Source organism: Oxyura jamaicensis, chromosome 5 (genome assembly GCF_011077185.1).
Source record: "Oxyura jamaicensis isolate SHBP4307 breed ruddy duck chromosome 5, BPBGC_Ojam_1.0, whole genome shotgun sequence".
NCBI classification, from domain to species: Eukaryota; Metazoa; Chordata; class Aves; order Anseriformes; family Anatidae; genus Oxyura; species Oxyura jamaicensis.
The window spans coordinates 9,770,380-9,794,664 of record NC_048897.1 but is presented as its reverse complement, the minus strand read 5'-3'; the positions used below and the strand labels follow the sequence as shown (position 1 = coordinate 9,794,664).

Genomic DNA, 24,285 nt, shown 5'->3' with positions numbered 1-24,285 from the left:
TGCCTTACATGCCCTGCTATTAGGGTTTGCAGCTGCTCTGTTTCAGATGTCAGGGCTGGAGATTGCGTGTGAATATATACACCTAAGTGATTGTTTTAGCCAGTGATAAGAAAGAATGGTTATAACCATCTGAGAAAACCCAAATAACTGGATTGGGAAGCAGCGGTAATTACACCATTGCTGGTGGAGCTATCCAGGCTCCATAGTCTCCTTATCAGCTGTGGTCCAAGCAGCCATCAGGAGGGGTTGGCCTCACAGATACAGGCAGGAAAATAATGTTATCGTCAGTGCAATGTGTTTGCAGGTTGCTTTGATCCTCTCCATCGTGAGAATTGCTTGTCTGCAGCTTGTTGTTTTGGACTTTTTGTGGGGAAAGGGGAGAAATAATTGTGTTCAATGGAAAACGATGATCTTGGAATGCAAGGTAAGTGCTGGTTTGAAAAAGGGGAGGGTGGGAGGGGGAAATTAAGCTATTCAGTTGTATTCATCAGTTGGTGACTGCCAAGCAATAAGTATACGCAATGAAGAAATAAATAGGATTTCATTGCACAACCAGTTCTTATAATCTAATTTCTATCAAGTATTCTCCATGTGGGATTTGATTTTGTTATTCTTATTTTCTGTGGACACATTATTGCACGGTGAGGGCCTGTTGCTATTTTTCCATTTGCATGCTTCATTCTCTGTAGATTTACTTCTTATTTACTGTTTGGCAAAGTTACATCACTTTGCCCTGAGATCATTGCAAACTGCATCAGGTCTCTCTGGATGGATCAATACCTGCAAGAAGAAATACCAAAAAGCCTTCATGTTTTAGGAAGTGAGATTTGGGATTCAGCTAGCAGGCATAACGCATGCACAGTCATCTCTCTTTGCCTTAAGCTGCGCTGCTTGTTCTTCACATGGAGAAGCTGAAGGCAAAAGTTTGATAGTGAAACCTTCCACCCACTTCCAGTAACAGAATTTTTAGGAAGGATTGTGTGTTTGACAGCCCATTTGTACATTTCCTAGATATCCTATCAATCTTTCCACAGACAGTGACTTAGAGTTTGCTCTGTTTATTGTTGTCTAGTTCATCTTGCCTTTAGGAATTATCCTATTAAGGTTCCATAGACTTGTTTTTTCTAATGTCCTTGCTCTCAGCATCCAAAAGTAGATCTAGTTTTAAAGCACAATAATCGTTCCACAGGAATTTACTTAAGGAAAAAAAAGTTTATTACCACATTTTAAGCGATGGCCATAGAAAAAGTAAGGACTAGTATAATTTTCATCCTTTATTAAATAAACACATTAAAATATAGTTGCTAAATCATACTGGAGATTTAAACATATTTGGAAATGTATTTATTTGTATAACGAGTCTTATTTTGTCACTTTTCTCTGTGTAAACAATACGGCCTCTATTGTCTGAAGGACCTTCTGTAAAGTCCATCTATGTGAATAAGCAAAGGCTGTAGATTCAATATTTGCTCTTATTTGCAATAAGCAATGATTCTTCCCGCTACATTAAAAGAGCATTTTTTTCTATTTGTCTTTTTTTTTTTTTTCCAAGAATCTGATTGTTTTTATTAAGTAGTTTAGGTTAAGCGGTATTTACTTTTAAATTCACAAAGCATGATAATTAGGGGATGTCATCGCTCTGTATACAGGTTAGTACCGGATACCACTCAGAGCATTCTTATGTTGAGTTGTGTTTTTTTTTTTTTCCTTTTTTTGCATTTCCAAGCGAAGTAAATGGTACAGAAGAAAAGTTAATTTCAACACAGTTTGAAAGAATCCTAGCATCACTTTCGCTGGAGGAGACCTTAAAGATACATTCATTTGTCTTTTAAACTACAGTTATTTCACTTCCTACCATCTGTACTTAACAATAATACCAGATTGTTTTTGCAGTGTGAATTAGCTTATGCAAACATTCATCGGTATGTCAGTTTGGAAACCTTTTTGTTCACCGGAGAGATACAGAGAAACCACTGAAAACTGATGGTGTGAGTGTACGCTTCTGAATAATGTGGCAGGTTCTGGGTTACCTGGCCCTTGTCCAGCTGTTTTGGTGAATATTTTTCCTTACTTCAAAGCTGAAAGTCAGCCAAATCAAACGTAATAGCATCCAATAGAAATGCCTTTCTTGAGATTAGCGTAGAAATTGTGGAATTTGCTGGAATTGGTATGGAATTTGCTGTACATCCAATCTGCACCTGCATTTGCTGCACTAATTGGTGCACAAATGCATTTGCTGCACACACAGAAAACACCTACAGCAAATTACTGATGTGAAATAAGTGTTGTGCTTCTGTCTTGTAGTAACATCCTCAGAAAGGAAATCTGATAAAGTCTCATCTGCCTCAGCAGTCAGTCTGGTGAACTCTGAGATCCCCCACGCTTCTCTTCTGAATCTCCTTTGCTTACTGTAAGGCATCTGGAGGCCAACACAAGCATAGGAATTCTCCCTTGGAGTTATTGAAGGAAAAAGCCTTGACTCAGGATGTATGTCGGAGAGTCTATCATGACAATCTGGAGTGAAGAGTGCAGCTATATTAGAGGCTAGGAGAGAAATTTGGAGGAGGTCAACTGGCATTTGTCAGCCATTCACAGACCCAGGCTGTAACCATATCCATTCCTTGCCAGCTTCTGTGTTTTCTTGAATATATAAGCAGAAAAAAAAAGAAAAGGGGAAAATAGTACAAAGAAGAAATGGCAGCCCTGGCAGAAAGTCACTGGTGTAGTACAAGCATGCCAGATCTAAATAATCTCAAGAACCTGCATTCCAGTATATTAAAAATAAATAATTTTAAATTACATCTACTCTCTGGATTTTCATATCAACCCATTTCTACAGTATCTCAAATGTTTTTTTGTCTTCTGGTGTCTTTAAGTATTGTCTTTAACTATTGCCAACGACACAAGATGAATAGGAACTCACAGCTGGTCTAATTCTTTAGTTCTGTGTGGTCAACTAATCTAGAACTTCAGCTTTTATGATACTCAGAAGATGATTTTTTGTTGTGTTTGTTTGTTTGCTTAAAAAAAAAAAGAACAAGAAAGATTTTTAACAGCAGTGAATCAACTGATTTGGATCTTCTACAAAATATTCCTTCTGCTTAACCTGCAGCATTGAAAGCTTCAAGCCTTGATTTTGAAAGATGAGATCCACGTTAAATCAAAGTTGCAATATATCTTGTCGTTTGCTGCCAGAGCTCAGACCTGGAATGTACCGTGGAACAGGCCCGCGGTGTGCGGGAGACTGCGGAGGTATTCATGCAGGAAATTTCAAGTGCTGTGGGATTCATTCCTGCAACGTAAATAACTCATTCTTTAACCACAGTTTCGTTATCCTTTACTTTTTGTGTGTAAACTTTCAACAATGAGAGTGGAGGACTGCTAACGCTATAAGAAATGGCAGTAGCTCTGGGGCTAGACTGAGGGACAACTGATAGGGGGCTGTGGCAGTTTTCTTTACTGCCTCTCTGAACTTTGTTTGAAAATTCCCTTGCTCTTGTGGACATGCAGTGCACCCAGTGAGACACAGTACTGTGTGCTGGGTTTCTGCAACATCTCTGTGTCACAGCTTCACATCAAAAAGGAAGGTCAAGGGCAGGTCTTGGCCCGTATAATCAGCGTGGCAACCCCTACTTCTTCTATACTGCAGGAGCTGAGATAAAGCAACTGAGAGTTCATTGGTACCCATGCACTACCTGCTAAAAGGCGACCAGGTAACGAAGCTGACAAGCGATTTTAGTGATCAAAAGGCAATTAACACAAACTTCTGTTATCCTTCCCGTGTGTGGTGTATATTGATGGGTTTGGAGAACCGCTCCTTGTGACTCCAGGTACATCAGCTTTGATCAAGCCTGTTACTCTGCTCTGGGCTTTATGGCAGCAGCTAAAGATGAAAGGATTTGAAACTGAAGCTACAGTTCACTTTGCCATGCGTATTAAATTTAACAGAAGTAAGCACCTGGGCTAAGCCCACTAGAAACTCGTTCCAGAATATCAGTGCTCCGTTCCATTTTCCAAGACCTCCGTCCTTTGGTCTCAGCAGGGTTTAAATGAGGTATAATCTGCCATGGAAGATGAAGTGCTTGCGAGTTTAATCTTGCAGTTGCCACGGGGAGTTCAATGAGAAGAAACAATAATGTATGGAAGTGTCTTAAGCAGGAGGAGAGGAACACCTGGAGATGTGGCTCAGACGGGCTGGGATCCTCTGCTTTAGAGAAAAGTGCTGGCCAAAAGCACATGGCCCCTTGATGATCGCAATGTCCTTTAGCAAGCCCGTGAAAGCCGTGGCAGCTGGGTCTAGGTCTGGAGCAAACACGAAGCTGAGAAGGCAAAGTTGCTGGCTGGACAAAGCATAAAAACCTGAGTGCTGTCCCTGTTCTATCACTTCTGCAACGCCACGGCAGTTGCATTTCCTCCCTTGAGATCAGCTTTGCTGTCTGTGAAGTGTGAGGCAGAGATCCACGGGTTAAAAGTGTTATGCCGTACCTTCACCCCCTTCCAAAGCTGAAATTAAAAAAAAAAAAAATCAAACCAAAAAAAAACCACCACCCTTGAATTAAAACAGTGAAATCTTTTTCTTGTGAGAAATGCTGCCAGTGCCATCAGCACTGCAGGGCATGCGGAAAACAGCTTTTTATTCCTTTGAAGGGTGTCTCCCAGAAGTGGGGTAACAGAGACACCCACCCTGCTGCAAAGTCCCTGGGCAACAGGAGCTTTTCATTCACAGGGAAATATTTGTGTGAAAATACTCATGAAAAAAAGTCACGAAAACAGAATGTCATGGCATGGTTGTCATTTAAAAAGACCACTGGTAGATGTGGGCTTTCTTTTCAGCCTTGGTGACAGACACACCTTCCTCCCTCTGTGTCTAAGGTTATGAATTGAAAATTGCCTGGCCAAGTCTTTTTTTTTGCTTAGCCTTTGAAGTCTCTGACAGCATGTCTTGACACGGTTAGGAACACTTACTGAGAAAAAGCTCTACAGTTCAGAAGGAAGAACGAGGCCGCAGGATTAGGTGTTACATTTCCGTGGCATTTCAGCCCAAAAGCAGGCTCCTGGCAGGAAGGACAGGCTGTGCTCCCTTACCGTGCACCTTGTACGAGGGAGCCCAAGGTGCCAACAGCACCCTGAGCGCAGCGAGCTGCCAGACAGAGGGCATCCGAGCCGCGGGGCTCAGCACCTTGCTACTTGAATTTGGAAAAGTCAGTACAAAAGCGAGCACGGCTGGGCTGCAGTCCTGCAGAGCTATCTCTGCAGTCAGCTCTTTGCGTTCAGGTGACGGTCGTCGGGCTGCAGGGACACGAGGACACGGCCTTAGCACTGCTCGCAGGGCCGGGGGCTGTCGGGGATTTGATCAAGTAAGAGCAGCACATGCGTGCAATCAGTTTTACAATTCTGAGTCCTTTACAGCTATTTGAGAGTACAATGAAGCTATTATGTAAGCTCCCTATTAGCTCCCATATGTTACTGATTTAAAGAACAGCCAGGCTTTAAAAGTTTTTTGCTTCTGATGTCAGAATTATCAGGACAACAAAACCATTGTGTACTGACATATGGGCTGGATCGTTGTTATCACTGTTCGGTTTGATAAATTCAGCTTGATCTCTGTACAGATTTTTTTCTTTGTTTTGTAAGAGAGTAGTTCAGTCATTCTTTTAAACTCTCTCCGAACACCGGCATGCTCATTTTCGGAGTGACCTTTGAAAATAAATAATAGCAGCCTCAATCACAATTTTAGATGTATTGCTACTGCAGATTGATTCAACAGATGTGTATGTTTTAAGATATTGCTTGCAAGTTCAGTGGGTTTAGTGCTTTATTTATAGGTGAATGATTATAAAACAGTCTCCAAAAGAAATGATGGTCTTGAAGCTGACGGCTGTGCAGGACTGGGTTCTGTTCGGGGTGGTGCTGTCAAGTGTTTACGGGGTAGCCTGAGCTCAGTGGAACTACTCAAGATTTATTATGGTGAAACCAAGAATGGGATTTGGCTCTCAAGGTCTGCTCTCCATCCAGCAGAGTTTTGGCTCAAACGAGTCAATCCCTAAAGAACAAGAATGCTGGATTAATGGAAGAACATGTTCTTATTTCCCAAACTGTTATTAGGTGTTGTAAGCCAAACTGTTCCTTGCCCCGGCACTCTCCCCCCAGTTTGGGGGAGTGATGACAGGATGGGAGCATCACATTTCATGGGAAAAAAATCCCATGGTTGCACACAAGTGGGGAGGGTGTTGCCAAGACCCTCGCAGAAACCCAGAGCTGTTTGATGAGTTCCCTCCCCAGCAGCAGTATCTGGAGATAGTTGGTGCTTCAGTTTCAAACCCTTCTGGTTATTCATTTTAATGAAAAAATAAGTATAAATTTGTGGCTTCAAGATGGAAGTAGGGGAGTTTTTGTTGGTTTCTTAGCACTTTTAGGTATTACAAGTGTGACTTGGTATTCAGTGCACGCTCTGTAGGCAAATGCGTAGCTGTGTGCGGAGTAATTCCTCTGGAGGACGCTGCCTTGGTGACCTCAGAGACTGTAACCCTCTGTTTATCACAGCCAGAGATATGACGTGCACATTCCCACCCCGTGCCCTGCCTCTCCGCTTCAGTGCCCTGCGTGAACCATTGCAGCAGTGAGCAGGATTTATGGCTGCTTTGCCTATTAATTCCTTGCCCTTTCTGTGAAGTCAGCAGCTTCCACATCGCTCGGGATGGGACGCTCGCATCTTGGAATTGAGTGACCTGTTGAATGTATTAATAGGAGCTGTGTTTCCTCACTCGTGTCCTCCGGTTCCTCCGTCGTGCCATGCACATCACCAGGGCTGTCTTACAACCTGCTGCCACAAGCTTTCTACAGCGTTTCATCTTCTTCCCTCCAATCTCTATTTTTGGAGCCGGTGCTGTTGTTTTCTGTACATTTATACTGTACGTAACACAGGTAGCTTCTTGTCTCTGGTGTGTCTCATTAAGTTCACTGCCAGTCAATGATGTTTTTCTTATGCTGCTGTTTAGCTTTGCAGCCTTACAGCAGCCACGCTCTGGGGGGGCAGTTATCCATGGGGTAATTAATGAGGGAGTTTTTTCTTGATAAAGCAGTGTGATTGACACCGCTTCCAAATGAGTCTTTTGTCAGTTTAAAACATAAAACACTTGCAGGTGTACTTTGCTGCAGTAGGACCTCTGACTGAAGATCATTTGTTATGGGCGCAGCAGCAAAGATCTGCAGGGCCAAAATTTGGCCGTGTGAACCAAAATATCGGCAGATAACGCAACCCCCGAGTCAGCGAGGAGAACGTAGTTCCTGGCTTTAACTTGCAGCACAAGGTTTGCAGTCTGGGTAAGGCAGAGAGAAAGCTCAGTTCTGCTCTCTGCCACGGGCAGCAGGGAAGGAGGGACACGGTCACTTGGGGGGACACAGTCCCTTTTAATAACCCTCCTATCAAATGGTGAGTTGCTTTGCAACATGCAGGTGTTCTGCCTTGTCCAGGTACCCAAGACATGCAATATATCCCCTAATTCTTCTGTCTGGGCAGGTCTGATCAGTATAACTTCAAACATGCAACGCTCCTGATTTGCACCCAGGTTAGCTCTAGGAGAGTCAGAGCTGTAACCTGTCAGTGAACAGGGATTGATCTGAGGCTCTACACCTTGCAGCATGAATTGTACAGAGGGAGCCGGGTGTGCTTTAAAAATAATTTTAATTACCATATTTTTCTGGTTGTATCTGCTGTAGGAGAATGCTTGAAGATACATGAGCTAATAATTCGTAGTGAACCCAGTGCTGTGCGTGACTTTGCAGGCAGCATGAACAGGGACTGCTCACGTTCACGTGCTAGCAATGGAATTGGAAACCGTAGCTGTCCCATTTGCACGTGGGAAAATATGATTTAACTCTGGGACCATTGGCTTCTGAGTAGGAGCAGGGGACTGCTTCTTCAAAATGTATTAAGAGATCAAGGTTTTAGCAGTAGGAGAGACAGATGTTTCTTCTCAGGGCCTTGTGTAAAAACTGCGTGGGAATTAATAAATTGCTTTGCTTTGGCATCCTGTGTATTAACAGAAAAAATGTTAATAACAAGCATATTAACAAAAACTCCTTCACGTGAGAAGTACAAGACAAATAAAATCCCTGTCATTCCTTGCTATGCTGTGTGCAAAATGATCAGGTTAGGGTTGTTTCAACAGCCTGAAGATGAGAATGACCATTTTCACGTACCCATGACTGGTGGTTTACAGAAAAGACAATTCTGCCCCAAAATGATCCTGAAAATTGAAAAACTGATCAGTGCGTTAAGTGGGTCATGAAATGAGCAATGCACTTCCTTCACATTACTTGTAACTGCCATATTTCAGTTTATTGATGTCTTGGCCTTGGTTGATGGTAGGTTCTGTTTTTTTAATTCAATTTCTTTCTTATTACAGGCACACGGCTTACAAATCAAATAATACATTTCTGTAACTATTGCTTTGAGAGGCATCTGTTCCTTAAGGAAGCTTTAGGACCAGTGTTTTGTTTATAAAATATGCAGTGTAAATAGTCTCTGGAAAACCTTTTTATAAGGTCTTTAGACATGAGGACATAGGGAGATGCTATGGTCCTGTAGGACAGGCAAGCCTGGAAGAGTACTTGGGAAGAAATGTGACCAATTTCCCTCTTTTTAGGGGCTTATCTGGTCACAGCCACAGTGATACAAACAGCAAATATTCCCAGTTGCCCTGATAGGTAAGGGACAAGGTGGCTGATGATGCTGGCAGAGTAAGCTTGCAGAAGGAACCATGTTAGTTATGTGCATGGTTCACACAATCCTTGTATCCCAGCACTAGGTAACAATGCCCCGTGTACAGGCAAGCTGCCTAGATGCACAACGTGCAGTGGCAGGGTTTTATTTTATGTCACTTGAGGGATTTCTCCTGTAAACAAGGAGCAGCTTTGGACAGAAAGATGTCGTATGGCTGAGATTTTTCTTCCTTGCTTTGCTTTGACCATTAGCTCTGCAGCCCTGTCTGTACTTCAAAGGCTGTAGAAGTGTACTTAAAGATGCTATGCGATAGATCCAGGTTGTGCTTACTTAAACCTGCTGCAGCCAGGGAGGAGATGATCAGAGGCACCACCAGTGTCTGGGGTCCCTGCGGCAGGTAGGGAGGGGACGAAGTGAGATAAATCTGAATAATGCCGGTGGACAAACCGTGCCACATAGGGCAGAGGGGTGAAAATCGCACAGACCTGCTTATTTCATCCTGGAAGCTCTTTTTCAACCCTGTATTTACAAAGTGCTTGAGACAGGCATCTGGGGATAGTTTTTTTTTTTTTTTTTTTTTTTTTTTTTTTTGTGCAGCCATGCGTTATTTTGCCTTCTGCAGTCTCTTTTCTCCTGACACAGCCTGCCTTAAGTGTTCAAACAGTGGACAAAAACCTCAGACAATAATCCCTCTATCCCTGCTTGCAAAAGCACTCCTTCCTGACCTCTTGGGCTGCCTGCCTGTGCAACATCCCCGAAGCATGCAGTTTGCTCTGGTCATTTTTGCTGCGAAGCTGCAAGAGGCTCTCTGAGGGCAGTGCAAAGCTATTCTTTTTCTCTACAGCCCCTACTGATGAGATATGAATAAGGGAACTGCTAGGTGTATTCCAAGATGAGAAGGGCCTCAGTGACCATACTGTTTTATCTCCTGCAAATTCTCCTAGGGTGTAGCAAATTAAAATTTTCTGCTGATTGAAAAATAACCTTATCTGGTAAGAGTGCTATTCCTTTCAACTGCAAAACACAAGAAAGGTAACTCCGTGAAAGTACGGAGTGAGATGACTGTGCGGTCAGATCTGATATATTAATTTGGGTTATAAGTGTGGAGTAAATGGTGCCAGCATAAACAAACCTCACTTAATGAAAGAATTAGCTCTTGGAAGACTTTGAGTCAAACTGAACTGGACTGACTCGTTGGCATACAAGAACAAAAATGTCTGTGGAATAAAGGTTTGAATTACAGTTGTATTCTCCACCTTCAAAGGTGACATTTTTAATGCAATTTCTTGTAAGTGACATGTTTTGAAGCAAGAAGCAGCAGCCAAGTCTTAGGAAACATGAAGCAAGTCTTGAGTTCCTTTGTCCATTCAAACAGAGCCTGAATTGTTTCCTTCCTAAGGGATCTTGGAACCACATTGTCCCATCTCCATGTGCTGTGGATGGCTCGTTGTGGGCTCTCAGATTTAGACGGGATCTCTTCCTGCAGCTCTCTGAAAGTAAGTATGGATGTGTCCTGCCAAATGACGATCGGATAACTATCTTCAGTTGATACTTTTCTCTTTAATTGCAGTCTTTGTTCTCTTCTCACCCTTTGTTTTTCTAAAGGACTTTGAATATATGCCTTGAATTGCATGTGTTGATTTAAAAGATGCTACAGTATTTTTTTACTTGAGGTGTAGCCTTCAGACCCTTAAAATGCCTAATGCAACATAATCTTCATTTCCATATTAGTCCCAGGTGGCAACAGCCACACTTGAAAAATGTTCACTTCTATGTTTATTTCATTCTGTACCATGAAGTATTTCAAATATTTTGCAAATCTTGAGTGTTACTTGTGCAAGCCTGGGGTTTATGTATTCTCTTTACTTCTGCGCAGGAGCTCTACATAGCCTATAACAACATCTCAGACCTGAGCCAGCTGAGCTTGTTGGATCACCTTGAGGTTTTGGACCTGGAAGGGAACAATATTGAGGACATCAGCCAGATGCAGTATTTGGGACTTTGTTGCAAACTGAGGAGCCTGACGGTGGAGGGCAACCTTATTTGTCTGAAGCCAAACCTGGAATCTGCAGAGGTGAGAACACGGTTTGTACACATTATGTTAATTTTTTGCTGAGGTCCAGCCAGTGTCAAAAAATAAGAACAATTTTCAAACTCCTGCTGTTTATCATTTAGCCAGTAAACACCTCTTCTCACAGCTTGCAGTGCAAACAGGAGTCTTAAAGGAAGAGCAAGGAGGGTGTGGACCCAGACTGTAGGGGTCCATTCTAGCCTGTAGGGGTTTTACAACAGGTTAAAGAGTAGCTGATATTTTTCTTAGGGGATGTGCCAATTATAACGTCTCAATTAGATGCCTCTCTTTAGGCTTTTCCCTTCCTTTTGGAGGATCTCCTGTCCAACAGCAAGTTCTTCAGGACCACCTAAATATAGAAAAGAGTAGATACAGATACACGCTTTGGTGTGCCCTAGAGGGCCAGTTTTCATTCCTCAGTCTCCTTGTTGTAGTGTGGCTCTGGCTACAGCTGTGTAAAAGCTCTCCTATTTATTTACTTCTCATCTACAGAATGGTGCAGCTAGATTTACTGCTCTTTCTTCAGGCTGCCTGTTCGGTCTCTGTAATTTGATTTTCAGATGAGCTCATCTTCCTCTGTTATCTAAACCAAAAGCAACAACCTGATGATAAATTTTGCAGCCTCTGTTGCAGTAATGTACCATGAGCGTAACATGATGCTGCTCTCAAACAGGACATGGCTATAAATTGGCTCTAGCCCAGGCTCTGTTCAGAGCACATGCGGTACGTGGTAACGTGGCGATGGGTTGACTCATTTTCTAAATTAAGATTAAAGGCTCAGTTAGAGGAGTTCAGTGTCTGCCTCTTAACAACAACAATTACATGCTTTATTTGGTGAGTTCCCTCTGCCAGCCTTGGTGCTGCATTTTGGGAGGGAGGGAGTGTACAGCCATCCAGCTAGCACTGAAAGATTTCTGTTTGTAACAGCTCTGTGTTGAATGAGGACTTAGCTTTCTGGAGTTTTCTAATATTGCTTGTAATGTCCTGAAAAGCATAACATTTGTCTGGATTAAGCAATTGCTTTATAGGTAGCTGATCACTTTCAGGGAAGCCACCCATTCATATTCTGCCACTAGCGATGCACTCTTGCTTTATACTTATTTGAGTAGAAGGAAATGTATGAGATCACCATCATTGTTGCCATTTGTAATCTGAGATGATTTTCCATTGCAGTATTTCCATTGCAAAGCACCACGACCCAGTCTGCCCTGAGGTATTGCTAAGTTTTCCCAAAGAAGAAAGTGCCACGTGGAGATGCCTTTCCACTGCTGGCATCCACCAGAAAAGCCCAGTTCACAGTGTGCTCTGAGCACAATTGTTGTTGTTCTTAATTGATCTTGTTGCCTGCAGGTCCCAGGCATTGTCATGTGCTCATGAATAATTTTATTCAATGTCACAAGCAGAAGGGAGCTGCATCTGTGCTTTCCCCATTGGGTGTCACAGTGAGCCCACGTGCATTGGGAATGACCGCATTGTTCTTCCAGCACACTGAAAAGCAACCCCAAAGCAGTTCAATTTAGCCTTTTGTGCACCTGCTATTGGCATGCAACCTCTTGCAGAAGAAAGTATGGTTGGTAGTAAGTCATCTCTTCTAATGATGTATAAAGTATATGGGTACCCTGAAGACTGCCCCAGAAAGTCAGTGCAGTTCATTCGCTGCACTGTGCCTTTATCCATAACTCATAACCTGTTTTCAGTCTTGCTGTAACCTCACTGTTGATGCAACAAGCAGAGAATCACAAAACCAGGCAAAGAGGCTGGACAAATGCTGAGGACGCCCAGGCTTTCCCATCAGTGGCTGCCTTCATTTTTGTAGCATACATGTAATGTAACAAAGATAAAGACCAAAGTCGTCAGCAAATAAACAGCAGAGAAGGCCTTTGGGCAGGAGGAATGTGTTTGCACTCAGAACATGTTCATGATCAATTTGATTAGAAGTTATGTGAGGAAAAAGCACAGTGAAATGAAACTCCGGATTATTTTTGTTGAATAAGGCAAGTGGGTTTACTTCATAGGGAAGTTATACAGTAGTCATACAAATTGAACACTGCCATGCTTCTGAAGGACGGTCAGAACTGTTCAAGTGACCACTTTCAATTTCTCCAGGAACCAGGTTATAATTACAGAGCTGAAGTGAAAAAGCTCATTCCCCACCTGGAGTATTTGGATGAAATACCAGCAAGCCAGACTGCTATCCCTCCTTCCAAGAAGATGAATGAGGACTGGCTAATCATCAAGGAATCCATCAAGGAAGCTGGGTTAGCCAGAGACATTTCATGGTTAGGTACGTCAGATTTCCTATCAAGGTTCATTTTTCAGGTTATGATGTGTGAAAAAGAAAGATGAAGAGCAAGCTGGCCTCTTCAGAGCCAAAGCTTAATTACAGAGACAGGACAAAGGACTTTGTCTTCTTCAGCTGGGAGGTGGGAAAGCTGGGATTCAGTATGTTGCAGATTTAAACGAAAGCTGTCCAAAGCTGGCCACTAAGATCAGAGAAATGCAAACAACTTGTAAAGTATCAAGTGAATCCAGCAGTAGCTGCGAGTCTGTGCTTAGCATTCATTCTGCATGATCAGAAGAAGCAAAGCTTGGAAAATGTTTCAACAACAGCTGTTCTCGGCCCTTTCCATGGTAGCAGTCAATCCCATGTCGTGTGGATGTAGCAGGATTTCCTACTCCAATTTAATAATAGGAAAGGCAATTTGGTCACCACGCCTTAATGGTAGCAACATCCTAGCAACTGCAATTGTGTGGTCTTGTAATACATCTGTTCCATTTTCTTTGCCTCTGTGATTAAGTCCATTACATTCATTAGGACAGAGTAAATGGTTTGAAAATAAATCTGTTGTCCCTTTACCTGTAGCCTCGGTGATAGTTCAGATGTCCGTGCTTTTACATCTCGTGCTGCACGCACTTTACCACATTCCATTAAATATTACAAAGTATTTCCTATAACCGCTCCTGTTGCTTCCCATTAGTGTGGGCAATGCAGTTAGCCTCCCAGCCCCCACGGCTGAGGTATGCCTGCCAACTGTACTCCATTAAAAATTTAGTTTGTTTTGGAATAAGTACATATGTTTGTCATTTATTTAATCCCTGTAGGTCCAAATCATTAGATGTAGTAGTAGTTATGGTAGTGAAAAAATCCATTAAAATTTGATCCCTCAGTGATCCTGCCTTGGCAACATCAGCTATGGTTCAGAAAACTAGTTAACAAAGTAGACTGAGAGAAACAGTAGGGAACGAGCACAAAATTTTGAATTCATATTGTTTTCTAGCGTAGCCAGACTTACATTTTTGCCTTCAGCTATAAACTGATGAGTTCACGTGGTCAGGTTCAAGCATCCCCATATTGTCTTCTTTCCTATAGCAACATTGACTCAGGTACCTTGCGTATGCTGTGTGCTTCATGGCTTTGTATGAACAACAAGGTATTTGGAAGGTCTCTGACACAGCTCCTAATGAAATGGCCGTATTATTTCAGTGCTGATTGCTCCGCTGTGGAGCTGGTAGATGCTCGACATTTTAAAGAGCAAGCTATTCATCTAGGCACTGAAACGAAATTTGTTCTCCTATAAATTGGTGGCTGCACACGCTGCCGGTGCAGCTGAACTCTGCTCCCAGGGCAGCAGGCCGTTGGGCAGGTAGGAGTTCACGGCTCTACCTCCACTAGCTTTTGTGTAATTCATCCTGTCCTGGACCACTATGAAACTAAATTATCACCTTTCTTCCTGTGCTGGAGAAGTGCGTCTCTGAGACAACACTGGAAAAATTTGCCACTGCAATTCCCAGATTTCCGTAAATCCTGGTACGTGGTTTGCCCTGGTTGACTAACAGCCCTGGGAAGGTGGCTGTCGCCACCTGCATGGTGTCTGTGCATTAAGGAAAGCATTTTAAGGCTGGGGGCTTGTACTGTACCTGTGGCAAGCCTGTAGTCGTTCCCTGGGGCCGGGGGTGCATTGGGCAGCAATGAGGGGCAGCTTATTCCTGCCCTAGGCACTGCAATGGCAGCGTGCAGTGATGGTGTGGTTTAAAGCCTGCTTACACTGCTGAAACCTCTCCCTTAGGTCCATGTCTTGGAGCTGTGGCAAAGCAGTCTGCATCCAGCCCAAGACCTCCCCCAGCTTCCAGCCCTGGAACTGCCCGGTGGTCTGCAAGTGCAGGAAGACGTAGCAATGCCCCCCTGTTGTACGGTGGCTCTCTTCTTCCAGATCCAATGGTTGCTGATGATCTGTTTCCAGAAGATGACTCCAGTGATTTGACATATGGTAATATATTTTTTTAATCCTGTTCTTTCCCACACCTCCACCTCCTTGTGAATGTTGTTATTGCTGATGAAAGCCTGGGTGCTTTGAATAACACCCACCCATGTAACTACTACATCAGGTTCAGTGCATGTTTTCTTCCGTGGCAATTACCTGCTCTAGAGTGGGCTTTCCTTTGCTTTCCCTTGCTGCAGAAGGTGCAAGTTATCTGGGCTTCCCCCTTCCCATACGTCATGTCTTTCTTGACAGCCACGTGCTGCAGTGGTGCGCCCTTGCTGAAGTTCCCTTTTGTTAAACGCTCTGCTCCCACACCTTCACAAAAGCTGTCCTGCTCGGTCCTTTAAATGACCTATCAGCCTTGCTGGGGCTCACTTAAGTGTAGCTTACGTGAATAAATCTGTGCACATCTTGTTAATCGTTGTGATGTGGTCCATGCAGTGTAGTCCTCTAGAAGGGCATGGTGATGCACACGAGCTCCCCGGTGGATTACATGCTGAAAGGTGCTGTGTGTGTACTGCAGGCTCTCTGTGGCAGGGTCACTGCCATCAGTCACCCCTTTCTTTTGGGTTTCCAGGGTTGGGTCTGTGAGAGGAGTCAGTTCCTTGACATCACATACCTGATCTACAAGCTAGATAAAAAAAAAAAAAGAATCTCTGCATAGCCACATGGGGAACCTGATCCTGCTCAAGATCTGGCTGAAAAAATAACCCAGGAAAACAAAACAAAACAAACAAAAAAATACATACCCTGTTTTAATCTGGCTGTGTTTCCTGATCTTACTTCCCACGTGACCACACCAGTGTCTGCACCAGCACAGTGGAGGAGGCAAGGCAGGAGCAGAAGGAAACAGAGAAACTGCCTCTTAGCATCAGCGTCAGGCCATGTAAGCTGACACTGTGAACCTACACCATCAATTCTTACATCTCCCCTGTATATAGGAAATGATGCCGACTGGTTTGAAAGACAGCACGTTTTGCTAAACACTGAAGTAAAATATTTTCTTTTTTTTTTTCCTTTTTTTTTCTTAGGACTCAGCCAAGTTATATGTGGGAACCCCATCAAGGCCCTTCGTGCAAGGAGGCAAAAGCTAGGTGTATGTTTTTCTTGTACGCTTCACGTTCCTGCCAGGTCACCCACATAAATTCCGTGATAAACTGAGTTTCAACTGTGATTTCTGGTGGCTCACTCTCATCTATGCTCCAACCTCCAACACCTGCTCCCCTTAATCCCCCCCCCAAAAAAGGGAATGGTACTTGAAGAGGGTGTAGAATCTTTTGCCCTGATGTTACAAAGCCTCTGTGCAGATGTGCTAGTCCCTGCTGAGGCGGCAGGATGGTAAAGAGCTGTGAAAGCACACGGGACCACTTTGGCCATGGAGTTCAGACTTCATTAATTTGTTTTCAGCAAGTATTTAGTCTGGACGCAACCCCAGTCTGTGCTCCCTCACACACGTGCCATGAGCCCCCAAACAAAGAATAGGGCAATTAGCAGACAAAAGTCATTTGTATCATCCTGGCTGCTCAAAGCACAAGGCAGAGTTGTGAATTCTGGTGGTATTTCTACAACAGCTGTTTAGCAAAAGATTTTTCAGCAGTGTGATGTTGGTGTAGACAGCCAGGCCTACGAGGTTGCTGCTGTTGACTAAATAAATATCAAGTTTGTTGTTCTCAGCCATGGGGCAGTGCTGTGGCCCTGCAGGTCAGCCTGTTCGTGTCAGTGGGCCAGTAACTTAGTGAGAGAACAGCCGTGGGATTAAGGGTGGGCAGTCTGGCTCACCATGATTAGCTTTTATGGTCCCTGACGTTCAGTACAGCACGGACACATGTGCTTAAGTTCAAACAGGCTGTGCTAAATCAGGGAAACGGCATGTACAGGACACCTGCATCACTGCTCTGTCTGCAGCTTCTCTTAATGCTGACAACAGATGTTAAAGAACCGCTGGAAAAAATGCAGCCCTCCCTTTTCTCTCTGCTGCCACTGCCCAAACACTGAAGCAAAAGTGAACATCTGATTGAATCACTGTGTGTTGTAAACTGGGATGTGAAAGGAGACTGCAGCCATGCGCTGAGTGGTGCAGTATCTGCAGTACTGGTTTTAATATGCTCATTGGCATAGATGTTGCAGGCTTACACTTGTTTACAGGAGAACAATCTGCCAGAGGGATATAAATCAAACCTTTTTGTTCCTGCCACCCGGGTTCCTCCTGCTGAGCTCCTAGAACTGTACCAGTGTACAGGGCAGGCATGAGGCTTCTTAAAATAGAAGAGGTGAGGGGTGATCTCAACACTCTGGAGGAACAGCATACAGATGCCTTCCGAAATGCAAAGTCCAGAAACTGAGCTGGAGAAAGGTTATCAAGGCTGCTTCTGTCATTTTTCAGCCACCTGCAGTGAGCCCCTTGAAACTGTGCAGCCCGAAGATGGAAAACCCTTACGTCTCTGTAGGAGGAGAAGATCTGAGCCAGGAAGATGTCTTTTCTGAACTGAGAGTATGGAGAGAACAGCGTAAGCGGTGAGAGTGTGGGAGAATTCTTGTTATGCAATAGAACAGGGATTCACTTTTTGCTGTAAAATAAAATAAGCTCTTTGGCCACCTGGTGGCAGTTTCATGGGATAGCCCTTCATCTTCTGCCTTCCATCCCTGCAGACATGGACGGAAATCCTTATGGTGGTCCCCCTCCTGGGCAGTTTATGGGATGGGGAAAGGAAAAAGAAACCTTGGGGAGGTTCTGTCCTCTCTCTAGAGCAGGCTGAAGATCAGCACATATAGGGTGGGCTTGCTCGCTTAGAGAGTACAAGGAATGATTTTTCATAACAAGTTAAGATATTCTTGGTCCTGTCAGTGTTTGCATTCAGAGAGTGGAAAAAGTGAAAGTGCATGGGGATTTTCAAAAGTGTCACACCAACCTGGCCAAATGGAAGGCTGAAAGGAAAATTACACCACTGAGATTACACCGCTGAGATTCCCCCGTCACATAGGCAGACGATAGTTGTTTTAGAAGTAAAGATGGCTTGGTTTCTCTGAACCTAATTTATATAGTAGTACTTTAAATCTGCACCATTTCACTTGGTTAACTTCAGGATGCTTCAGGTTAACTTCAGACATAGGCAGCTTAGATGTCTGATCCATTTAGACTGATTTTCCAGATCTCCAGGTAAGTGGCCGATCACTGTGGGTGACTAAATCCACAGTCTCAGCATTTGCCTGTGGGGCTACACCAAGCTGCACTTGACTTGCTGCATATTCTCTACTCAAAGGCTAACAAGATGTGTAATACTTACTCAACGTTGTCCAGGTGCCCACAAACAGGTCGGCAAGACAAGGCTGACCAAGCGGTGAAGACAACTGTTAGCGATGAGGAAGAGGATGAAGCCTGCAGCCTGGCTGACAGCAGTGAGGAAGAGCTGAGGGAGACTTCTGATGAGGACCTCATTGATTCTTCCTGCCACTCCTGTGTCTCACAGTCATCTTCAGGTATTGGGAAGGGTTGGCATTGTGTAGCGACAAGTGCTGCTAACTGTTCACAGGTAGATTTATTAGTACCGGCAGTGTTTTCTGAGGTCTGGCATCTGTGCTGTAGAGCAAAAATTTGGAAACCCTATTGGAGAGCCAGGCCCTGAGTAAGCCATTCCATTGCCTAAGCAGGACGTGGTGACTGCCCATCAGCTGGTGTATTTCAGCACAGATCTGTAGAATTAAGGGAAATAAACCCAATCTTCCACCAGCTTAGCATCCGGTCTAGAGGAAGGACATGCCTTTCTCTTTTACCTTGTGTAGTTGATTTGTGGCAGTATCAGGTTAGTATAAAATACCGTTGTTCCAAATGAGCTGTGTTTTACCCCAGTTGGCACCAATGCAAATCATGGCTGAGCTGATGATTAAGGTTCAACCGGGCGGCTGGGAATTCTGGGAAGATGTTCAGGGAAGAGATTAAAAATGAAATGTGCTCTTTTACTCAGGAAGAAAGCCAAAGACCTCTCTGGAATTGCAGTTAGATGGATGAAAGCAGGATTGTTGAATATCATATTAAGGCTATTAGAAGCATTAATAATGGTTATTCCAAATACGTATCAGGTAGAGGAGATTGCAAAAGTATGACTTAAATCCATTTCTATTGTTAATAATCACATTTTTGCTTCAATAAGTATTAGCACATGAGCTTGGGGTTTACATTTCTTACAAGAGCAACATAGATCAATTAAACGTTTGGAAAAATATCATAGTTTTGGAAAAAATGTAAGCATCATAATTAGCAAAATAATTAAATTATTCAAAGGCTCTCTGTATAAAATGTAAGGTAAATTATATCTCCTTAACAAGAACAGGAGCAGTTTAGAAAAATTTAAATGAATGGCCTCTTGTCCAGTGACCAGAAAAGTCTTCAACTGTGATCTCGTGATCTCTTTAGATTTAATATGATTTCTTCACATTGAGTATGATTTATTGTGATCTCATCATCATCTTTTTAGATTTAACGGACAATGCCCAAAGTACCTCTGTGTGCCCGCGTCATATCCCTTAGGATTGTAAAAGTGAATGGATGGGCGTAGATGTGTGTGTTGAGATCTGTCGGGATTTGGTTATGAGACTGAGTGGTTTGAAATCACCTGGGGGTGAGGGAGTGACCCAGACCACAAGCAACTGACCAAAAAAGCCAAGGTTCATACAAGACAATCACAAGTGTTTATAGATCTGTATGTTTTGCAGAGCAAATACAGGATACAAGATTAGCAGCTGACAGACTGTTCAGCAAGGCAGTTAAAAACACGCTTGACCTCTGCGACTTGAAAATATATTTCAGGGTTTGGAGAGGTATTTAAATGTCTCAGCACTTAACTTTAGAAGTGTCCCCTACATAATGTGATTTTCTGATAGTGGAGCTTCTTGCTGGAAATAATCCTGACCAGGAAAGGACAAGTCATCTGAGCAAAACCAGTCCTATTTAAAAGTGTATGCAGCATCGGTTCTATATAATCTGCACGCTTTGGAAGTCTTTGAGTGTTGTTTTATTTCAGGCTCTTGAGTCAGGCATACTGGTCTTTCAGAGTGTCTTTACTTAAAAATAAAAAACACCATCAAATTCGGGCATTTTAAAATCATACAGTGTGATAGAAACTGTTCAGTGAAAAGTTTATATCAGATTTATGTGATTACCTAGACAGTAAAATATGTGTCAGTCAGAAGTTATAAAGATGAATTTTCTGTGCCCGGGTTTTGGTGGCACATTCTTTAGATTGTGTTCCTGCCCCGGACTCTGCACATCGGGTAATTAGGTACAGCTGGTTCTTTTAATAGACAAGAGCAATTGGATCCCTGCTATGTACAGAATGGTTTTAAGCATATATGCCTGCACGTTCTCTTCATACATCACCAATATGATTTTTCTTCTGTGTATTGCACCTGAGGATTGGATGGGCTAAAATCTGAACAGTGCACCTGCTGGTGCTGCATGTAGTGACGGGTTTTCCCTAACAGTCAGGCACCTTCCCTAATTTTCAGGGTAATTACAAAACCTTATTCTTACACCTCTGCGTCTGATACAAAAATGGTTTCACTCATTGGCAATTGCTCTTGTGCCTTGAATTTCAGAGAGCTGGATGGGGCCTCAGGTGTTTAAAACAGGTCAGGGCAAACACTGGCCAGGAATGATACAGGTATGGCTGGTTGTACCTGTGGGCAGGAGGACAGGTGATCTCGTCATAAGCCAGCCTGTCCCTCTTGAAGTGTGCACGGCTCAAGAGCAGTTCTAGTGCTTGGCACCATGCTGGCAGGGAGGCTGCCAAGGAACCCAAACCCTGGCTGTCAGAGGAAGCAGTTCAGCATTCATCACTGTGCACCCTCGGACACTTGTGCCCAGCCAGCTCCACCATACAGTGTTCCTCAAACCCTTTCATTCACTGGGTCGGCCATTTAGGAGCGAGACGAACTAGTAAATTGCTGCGTTTCCTTGCCATGTTTCAGATTCATCACGTGCTCAGGAAGGCACAGCGTCCTCCAGCCTGAGCCATTGTCTAATTCCATCTCCGCCGAAAAGCCCTTCGCCTGCCTCCCTAAGGGGTGTTGCAGCAAGGCGCTGGGAAACGAGGAACCACGGGGTAAGGTGCCTAAAACTGCCCAGCCAAGAGGAGGACAGGCAGTGGACACAGCAGTGCCAGTCAAGGGATAGGAAAGAAACTTCAGCCCAGCCTCTGAGCAAGGAACTTGCTCTCCTGAGCCTGCACAGCGCACCAGCGGCACGTGAGCCTTCACCCTTTGGATCTCGAGGAGAGCACCAGCCTGACGGGAGCACTGGCAGGCAGAGACCTATTTCAGGACCAGCAGCTGTTGGATCAACAAGCATCAGGTATGCATGCTGCTGGCAGCTCTGCCTGCAGGATGCCTAGTGAAAATAGAAGGGGCTTCACGGCAGGAAGAAGCAGAATTCTGTGCTGTCTCTGGAGTCCCCCGCCTGTTCTGTAAAAAGAACTCCTTTTATTTGTGCTGGCATTTATCTTCTAAATGGCATTTATCCTTCTAAAGCTAAATGAAACATTTTCTCATGCTACTTATAGCTTGAGCATTTGGGTTTTGTGTTTTCTTGAAAAACATCCCAGAATTTTCCTGTCCATTCTGCTCCACTCCCATGTTCACAGCGCAGGGCTGTTATCTACATCCGTAGCAGAGCTTTTTAGTGGTACTTGTTCGAGACTCCCTGGATAAATCCCAGAGTGAGTTCCTAACGTTCCACAGTGATTTTTTTCCCCTTGTTATTTACATCAATTCGTGCTAGAAAGCACTTTGAAAAATAAAGTAGGTATTAGATAAGTGTCATGTGCACCAAAACATGGTTATTTCTTGACCCTTTTACTGTAAGGTTAACATCATATTGCTTCTTCAAAGAAATAAACCTGAAGAGTTATGACACCTTGACTTTTAAGTTAACATAGGTATTTCAACACAGTACGCACGCAGGACATGTGCCTTGTGTGCAAAGCTGCTGTGCCTTGTGTGGATCCTGGGCCTGGCAGCTTTCGGTTCAGTTTTCAGAGTGGGAGACTTCAGAGCCTATGGGGACAATGCAGATATCCAGCCCTGGAGTGCAATTTCACTGTGGTGATTTTCTCTCTTTTTCTCAGGCCTGTCATGGACAAGAGTCCCCCCGGAGTGATCAACCATCACCTGCCAGTTCTTCACTCAGCTACAAAAGCCTCAGAGAGGTTTGGACCAGCAAGTGCAGTTTGGCCCCCAACTGCTAGGGCCACGCTGTTGCCAGACAGACCTGCTGTCTCAACAACGTCTCGGAGCAAGAGTCCCCAGTCCTAGAAGATAGCCTGGGTGTGTTGGAGCCATTTACAGAGCACGATCTTCAATCACTGCGTGCAGTCCTCACATTTGAAGGATCGATGCTGTCTTTCAGCTGTTTCTGCAAGCTAAAAGCAGAGCTGTGCAAGTAGAGCAGTTTAAACAAATGCTATGATTTGCCTCAATTAAGGCTACAGCTGGTCCAGAAGTGCTTTCTTTAAAGAGCACCTGCTGATCAACATAAGAGCTAATCAACCCCTTATTACAGAAAACATGGTTATTTTTGCAGAGTTCATGCACTAAAACAGAACAAGGCTTAACGTATTTCCTCCCCTCTGCATCATGCCCTGCTCGGTGGATGAGGCAGGGACACTAAACCAGACAGGGCTTGGAGCCTGCAATTTCCGGAGTGGGCTGGAGGAGGTGAGGGACATGGGGCATTTCCTATCACACACGCCAGCCTGGCTTAGAAGCAGCCCTGTTGTCCTCAGTATTTAGGGACAAAGCCAAGGGTTCAAGAGGAATTATTGAGCTGAGTGTGCCTCAGGGGAGAGATGTGATGCCCACAGGACAGGAAGAGCCCAAGAAGGCCAGGTGGCTTCAGAGCTTAGTCCATTTGGTCTCCGTGCATTGCGGCGGAACCAAATGCTGAAGGAGTGACTCGTTACTCTGCTAATATGTTTATTTGCTCCACAGCTGCCTGGAAGGACTTCTCTCATTTGCTGTGGGTAGACATTGCATACCTGAATCTCATAAGCGGTGCTGACCTCTGCGAGCAGGCTGTGCCGTGTCAGAGCCGCCTGTGTGCACTCAGGTGTCTCACTTCCAGTTCTTTAGGTTAAATGGCCTTTCCAATTTCATATGAGCAAGTAATCTTAAATAATGCAGCAGCAAAGATCAGGCAGGCGAGTAAGGAAGTGATCTCTTGTTTTTCAATAGGGCATTTACTTTATATTTGGGTGAGATTCAAAACAGCTGTTCTGGTGGCTGCAGACTGAAATGCTGATCCAAATGTCTGTGGCATGCAACTCTATTGCTGTTGCAGTCTGAAACCAAACATCATCATGTTTTTTATAGTCTAAATTACCATGTTAGATATATATTTTTAATCACTTGATAAAACAGTAATTACATGATGAGTTAATTAATTGTTTTATGTCTTCTTTTGGTCAGCTTAAAGTGAAGGAATGGAACAGCAGCGAAGGCCCCAAACCTTCAGCTTGTCGTGGTGCTAGTTGCACCACTTTCTCATACAAATAGTCTGTGGCTGGACACTAGTTTGCCCAGTTTTTGTGGGCACTAGAGGGAATTATCCACCAAAAAGTCTTTAAAACTCCATGGCGTGTCATTCTGTGAAATACTATGGATGCAGGCAGGACTTCCAGCCAGATGTTGCCCAACAACAGTGCCTGTGTCATTAAACTGGCTCCTCAAATTGACTCTTTGCCAGTGTCACTGACACAGTGGCTGTGACCAGAAACATCTGACCTTGAAAAGAAAGAAGAAAGTGGCAGCATAGTTTTCCGAAGTGCTCTGCACCCTCCCAGCCTGATTGAAGTCCACAGCCCTCTCTGGCAGTTGGCGCGGGTAACAATTCGCCCCTTCTCTGTAGCAGGGGTGAGGGGTAGGGCCATGTTCCCCAAATACTCTGAGCCTCCTCCTCAGTTTGCATCTTTGGTTTCAAAGGGGCTGAAAAAAGCACAAGTGGGTTTTTGTGCTTGGAAAATAGGGTGGCTAGACTGGTTAGATGCCCGTGTGCATCTGCAGATGCAAAACTCTGGGTGTGCGTTTGGAAAGTACTCCCAAAAGTGCCTGTGAGCTCTGCTCTCAGCAAACACAGCTCGGCTCTGTGCAGGTGTTGGCCAAGGAGCTTCACTGGGGTGCAGGAGGGGGCTTGGAAAAATGGTGAGGAAAAAATGATTCTTTTGTCCTTGCGTTGCTGA

The 24,285-nt window shown here is 44.0% G+C and overlaps 1 protein-coding gene across 9 annotated transcripts in view; it reads left to right on the top strand.

Annotated features, from left to right (window-relative positions):
• The window catches only part of LRRC56 (leucine rich repeat containing 56), a 59,253-nt gene extending 35,767 nt beyond the window's left edge, over positions 1-23,486 (top strand). For all 9 annotated transcript variants that reach the window (XM_035328723.1, XM_035328724.1, XM_035328722.1 and 6 more), the window contains 9 exons: positions 10,125-10,221; positions 10,602-10,799; positions 12,903-13,080; positions 14,864-15,064; positions 16,090-16,154; positions 17,442-17,572; positions 18,357-18,535; positions 21,023-21,404; positions 22,177-23,486. In XM_035328723.1, the coding sequence (XP_035184614.1) occupies positions 10,125-10,221; positions 10,602-10,799; positions 12,903-13,080; positions 14,864-15,064; positions 16,090-16,154; positions 17,442-17,572; positions 18,357-18,535; positions 21,023-21,404; positions 22,177-22,363 (1,618 nt within the window). In that variant the 3' untranslated portion in view covers positions 22,364-23,486. The remainder of the gene's footprint in view (positions 1-10,124; positions 10,222-10,601; positions 10,800-12,902; positions 13,081-14,863; positions 15,065-16,089; positions 16,155-17,441; positions 17,573-18,356; positions 18,536-21,022; positions 21,405-22,176) is intronic.
• Positions 23,487-24,285: the final 799 nt, after the last annotated feature.